This window comes from Saccopteryx leptura, chromosome X (genome assembly GCF_036850995.1).
Source record: "Saccopteryx leptura isolate mSacLep1 chromosome X, mSacLep1_pri_phased_curated, whole genome shotgun sequence".
NCBI lineage: Eukaryota > Metazoa > Chordata > Mammalia > Chiroptera > Emballonuridae > Saccopteryx > Saccopteryx leptura.
Window position 1 is genome coordinate 38,699,226 of NC_089516.1, and position 6,000 is coordinate 38,705,225.

Sequence of the window (6,000 nt, forward strand, 5' to 3'; positions counted from 1 at the left end):
ACACTGGGGAATCTTGGATGCCATCTTAGAATTCTACCTTCCACAGGCAGAGTAAGAGAAAATAGCATTTGAGTTGGCCTGAAATGATAACTAGAAATCTACCCTTGGTAGTTAAGGAAAAGAAAACATTCCAAGTGTCAGTAGAACAAAAGCAAAGGGTCACTAGCAAGAGAAGGCAGGGTACTCATTAGAATAGTTCAGTTGGGATGAAGCATTAAAAGCAGACGGAGAGTTAGGCAGGGGCTAAATTTCAGTAAAGACTTCAATGCTGAACTCAGGAGTTGGGCCCATGTCTGGGAAGAAGTGACTGAGAAACCAGTGTGCCCCAGAGTTTCTAAGAATGTCATCATTTAGTCCTTTACCGACACAGTCCCCCTCTCCTTTGCAGGCATGTTACCAAGCATCTTCACCTTCTCATCCTCAGGTAAGCCAGCCACTGTCACTTTACTGTTTGAGTATAGGACAGCTTGTACACCGAAACCGGGGCTAGGCTCTCTCCTGGGAAATAGACATAGCCTCCTACATTTCCGTCCTCTCCCCTTTCCTCTCTTCCCCTCACATTGCTTCTAAGGTCATAACTTCAGTTTCATCTTCTGCCCTGCAGTGGATGGTGACCCCCACTTTGTGATCCACATCCCACGCTCAGAAGAAAGAATCTGCTTCACACTGGATGGGCGCCCAGGGGACCTCCTCCAGCTCATAGAAGACCCAGAAGCAGGTGAGAGCTCCAAAGTCTTCACCCCATATAATACTACAGCCAGATACACTCAGGTCAGTGCCCCCGGGTATTTGTAGACCAATACTCAGAAACCCATAGCAGTGCACCTCACTAATCACAAGTAAATGCCCAGACACGTGAAAACACACATGAATACACTCAAATATCCAGTCACAGATATATACACATACACCAGGACACATAGTAAATACACACCCAGACACACATATTTTTGACACTCTCCACACCCATACACATTAACATACAAATATGTGCCCAGAGCCACATTGACATACAGTACATTCCCAAGTATATATAATGACACATATATCAACACACTCAGACATGCATACACTGAAGCCCCAGATTCATCCCAATACTCAGGAGCTCAACACACACAAGCACACATACTCTGCTACTCTGGACGTATGAAACACATGAATGCAAACAAATACCATGACACATGAAGATGTGTGCACACTGACAACTTCAGGTACACGTCAGTATCTACCAACACACAACCAGATACACACAACATAAACAATTCACAAGATATATAACACCAATGTATACATAAACATACAACCAAAAACATATACACTTTAACATAGCCTTTTCCCCAAATATGCAGATGCATTGGTAGGCCCAGAGAGACCCATATTAACATAACCAAACACATAAATTTACATACTCAGAAACAAACACATGTATGCAAAGAGCCCCACTGGGGTGAGTGCACACCTACATTTATGCCCACTCATTGAACAGGAAGAAGCAGCTAGATTGGCTGTGGTAAAAACACTTTCCCCAGGAGCTAGCTCTCTAACCATAAATCCGCACCCTGGAGACTTCACACCTGAGACTTCACGCCTGTCTGTGCTATAGGTGGCCAAATAAATGACCACGTGAAAGCCCATGCTCCAGGCAAAGACTCTTCTCCCTCCAGGGTTGCATGTGCATGGACAGCTGCTTGGGGCACCACCAAGGCCAAGCCACAAGGACCAGATCCGCACCTACTTCCAGATCATCACAGTCAGCACAGAAAAACCTTGGGCCTACACTATCAACATCTCCCTCAGTTCCATATCTGTGCAAGGCGAGGGTACCTTGCTTCTGTCCTGGAACCAGCCTACTCTGCTGAAGAGGTCACAGCTGGAGCTTCATGTTGCTGCTGCAGCCCACCTCACCCTCCGTCTTGGGCCCCACCTTGAATTTCTAGTCCTCCGGCACCACTACAGGCACCCCAGCATCCTGCAACTACCCCACCTGGGGTTCTATGTAGTCAATGGTTCAGGCCTTAGCCCACTGGCACGTGGCCTGCTAGGTAAGTACACTAAGGCTGAGAGGGACCAGAGAGCACCAGTCCCAAGAGAGATTCTGAGTGCCAGGGTGAAAGGCCAGTGAGCAAACAGAACTCTGACACCCCCAACCACAAACAGGAACAGAGCCAAGGCTTGACCTTGTGAAACTCCTGGCCTGAGGAGAAGACAGGTTCAGACATGGCTAGTGATCTCAGAAGTTATCAGTGCTAGATATAATAAAACAGCCCATGGCACTGGAAGTGCGTAGGGTGAGGTACTTTGCCCAGCCTTACAGCTCAATAAAAATGTGAAGAAAAGAGAGCCACAGTCTGAAAGGCTAACCAAAAGCAGTAGAGGAAAGGAATAGAGGTTAAAGGAGATGAAGGAGTGGGCAGAGCAGAATGCATAGATGAGGAATTTGGAATTATTCTGAAGACAGTGGGAAACCATTAAAAATTATAAGCAGGGGAAAGCTATAGTCAGATATGGGTATGTCAGAGTTCCTTCTGGAGGTTACTGTGAAGGGGGACTGCAAGAAGTTAGACTGTAGGTCAGGAAACATTGGCAGAACCTGAGCAAAGGCCCACACCAAAAAGTTGGGGCAGTGATGGTGGGTTGAACAGATATTCTTACTTCCTCTGGGCCTCCCCAATCATCTCCTGTTCTTCACTCCAATATGCCCTGTCATTGACTCCAAGCCTGACTGTTTCCCTTCTGCTGCCTTCTCATCAACTTTGATATACTCTTTTCATAATACACTCCAGTCCAATCAACTCCTCCACACTTCCCACAATGTCCAGCCTCTTCCCTCCTCCAGGCCTTTGCTGCCCCTCCTCTGTCCCACATTTCCATCTAGATTTCCTGCTTTAGGCTCCTCGCAGAGTTCCTAGTGGGGACTCAGGCCACTGCCTTGACTGGTGCTGCATTTTTCTCCCTCAGGGCAGTTTCAGCATACAGACATCCAACTGGTGGCAGGGTCTGCAGGGCCATGCCTGCGGAGGTACCAAGGTCCAGATGTGCCTGTGGCTCTAGGCAAGAAGCTGCTAAAAGATTCACCAAGGCTGCTGCCCCACTGGACTTCTTGCTGGCTGGTGAACCGCTCTCATGTACAACAGCTGCTGGGCCACCCCTACCTTGCCTATGTCCTGTGATGTCCCCTGAACCTCAGAGGCCATTGCATGGGGTGAGCCAAGAACAAAGACCTAAGAACATGAAGATATACACTCGCACATGCACTAATTGACACATATACAAGGACATACAAACTCACAGACATACATCCTTGGACATAGCAGCTTAGGGACTCTGGACTCCTCACAGATTCCATAAAGACTGTGCAGAAACTTATATGGTATAAGCCAGGCAGTTCCATTTATAGCACTGTCTCCAGTCTCCACTCTCTTCAATCTCTACTCTACATCAGCTTTAGAAGTAACTTTCTTAAAACAAAAAATTTGACTGAGTCATTCATCCTACTCACAACTTTCTCTGGCTCCCATGGTGTATTTAAGGCTCTTGGAGTTCCCCTAACAAACCATGCTCTCTCTAATCACAGGGCCTTTGCATGTGTTTTTCCTTCTGCATGAGATTCTGTTTCTTGGCTTCATGTAGGTATTTTACACATCCTTAAAGTCTTACTTGTCATCTCTTCTAGAAGGTCTTCCCTGACCTCTCTCCTACATCGAGTTTGGTCCTGGTCTGTGTTCTTATAGCTCAATCATCTTATACAAGCTCACAGCATTTATAATGTTATATAGAAATTATCTGTTTACTTGTCTGGATCCCTGAATTAGACTGTGAGCTCTTTGAGGGCAAGGACTTTTTCTGAATCATCTATGTATCCTCAGTTCCTGACATATATAAGTGCTTAGTAAATATTTGCTAAATGAATGAATGGATGAATGAACAAGAAAGGAACCATTAATATAGCAGTAAATACACACATATTTACTCACAACCAAAGACACAGGATCATACACAGTAAGACAGCAACAAGGACACAAACATGGATAGAGAAACAGTGATAGAGACATTCAGAAACACAAAGCATAAGACCTCAAAACTAAGAGAACAGGCCCTGGCCTGTTGGCTCAGTGGTAGAGCGTCAGCCTGGCGTGCAGGAGTCCTGGGTTTGATTCCCAGCCAGGGCACACAGGAGAGGCACCCATCTGCTTCTCCACCCCTCCCCCTCTCCTTCCTCTCTGAGTCTCTCTTCCCCTCCCACAGCCAAGGCTCCATTGGAGCAAAGTTGGCCCGGGCACTGAGGATGGCTCTATGGCCTCTGCCTCAGGCTCTAGAATAGCCTGGTTGCAACAGAGCAATGCCCCAGATGGGCAGAGCATCGCCCCCTGGTGGGCATGCTGGGTGGATCCCAGACGGGTGCATGCGGGAGTCTGTCTGACTGCCTCCCCATTTCCAACTTCAGAAAAATACAAAAAAAAAAAACCAAAACTAAGAGAACAGACATAGAGAAACATAGGCATACAGATAGGGGAGGGAAATAAGGAGCCAGGGTGACAGCATAGGGACATAATCCAGAGAAACAGATGCAAACTAAGAGATAGATATGCACAGAGATCCAAACACAGGAGAATAAGGGTAAAGACACACAGTGACACAGATAACCAGAGAGATATCAGTCAAGACCATAATCCAAGACACCAAGGACAAAAAAAGTAGAAACACAGAGAGACACACTGACATGCTGACTGCAGATATGGGGTTGGGGATGAGAGAACACAGACACAGGGCCACAGACATACAGACATGTAAAAAAAAAAAAAAACACTACACAGACCCAAACTTGGTGACAAAGATCTAAGGATACAGTTATATGTAGAGGAATACACTAAGAATAAAAAAGCACAGATTTATATATATTCAGAGATCCAGTGACAAAGACATGAGGATGCAGACAAATAGTGTCAAAAACTAGCAAAGAGATAGGAGTCAGTCCAAGTAATAGAGATATAAGGATAAGTAAGTGGATTTCAAATATAATGGGGACATTGTGACACAGTGACTGGGACACAGGAATTTAGAGACAGAGATCTTAGAATAAGTAGAAATGAGGATGTACACCCACAAATACAGTCGTATGGATAAAAGCTACACATAATAACAGAATCCTAGGACTCATCTGGTAGACTCAAGATAGGCACAAAGAAACCTAGACAAGCAGAAAAGGACATAGGGAACATAAACAAATGGACAGAGACACAGTGACAGGAAATCTATTCAGAGAGGCAGGGATCCAAAGAAAAAGAATCAAGATATACCTGGAAACACCCAGAAATAGAGACACACAAACAGGCAACCAAGGCCACAAACAAAGGGATGGGGAAAGTGAATCAGGCCCAGGGACACAGAGATAATAGCTTAAAAATAAAAAGACATGGATCCAAACACCAGACACAAACAGAGAGATTGGAACATAGAGGTGATGAGTCAGTTCAAAGCAAAACCAGGGGCACAGCAAGACAGAAAAAGAAATAAATGCAGAGACAACCTGACAAACTGTCCCATAGAAACAAGAACACAGTAATGGGGACCCAGACAAAAAAATCAGGGGCTAAAAAAGAGAGAGTTATTGAGCAACACAGCAACTTAAGATACAGCCACAGCAACATAAAGAAACCATAATACAAGACAATGTCAAAAGCTGGGGAAACTAAATGGAGAAGTGGAGCAAACACCAAATCACAGTTGTGAAGAGCAAAGTCCCAGAGATGCGCAGACTCAGGGACTCACCAACGAAGAGCAAACAGAAGAAAGCATATGCAGATTCATGAGCACAGACACTGGAATACAGAGGCTCAAAGAGAGATACCCAAAGACAGGTATACAGAGACTCTAGGATACACTTAAACTGAATTACTGAAGTTCACGGATATGCAAATCCCTATCTCTGTACTTCCCCTATGTACTTGGGAAAGTACAACGAAACAAACACAGACACTGGAACACAGAGGCTCATGGACA

At 45.3% G+C, this 6,000-nt stretch overlaps 1 protein-coding gene across 1 annotated transcript in view; it reads left to right on the forward strand.

The window, feature by feature from the left end:
- Positions 1 to 3,170, forward strand: part of ITIH6 (inter-alpha-trypsin inhibitor heavy chain family member 6) — a 35,661-nt gene extending 32,491 nt beyond the window's left edge. Inside the window, exons 10-13 of the mRNA XM_066357497.1 lie at positions 389 to 424; positions 605 to 718; positions 1,665 to 2,042; positions 2,959 to 3,170. Coding sequence (XP_066213594.1) covers positions 389 to 424; positions 605 to 718; positions 1,665 to 2,042; positions 2,959 to 3,170 — 740 coding nt within the window. The remainder of the gene's footprint in view (positions 1 to 388; positions 425 to 604; positions 719 to 1,664; positions 2,043 to 2,958) is intronic.
- Positions 3,171 to 6,000: the final 2,830 nt, after the last annotated feature.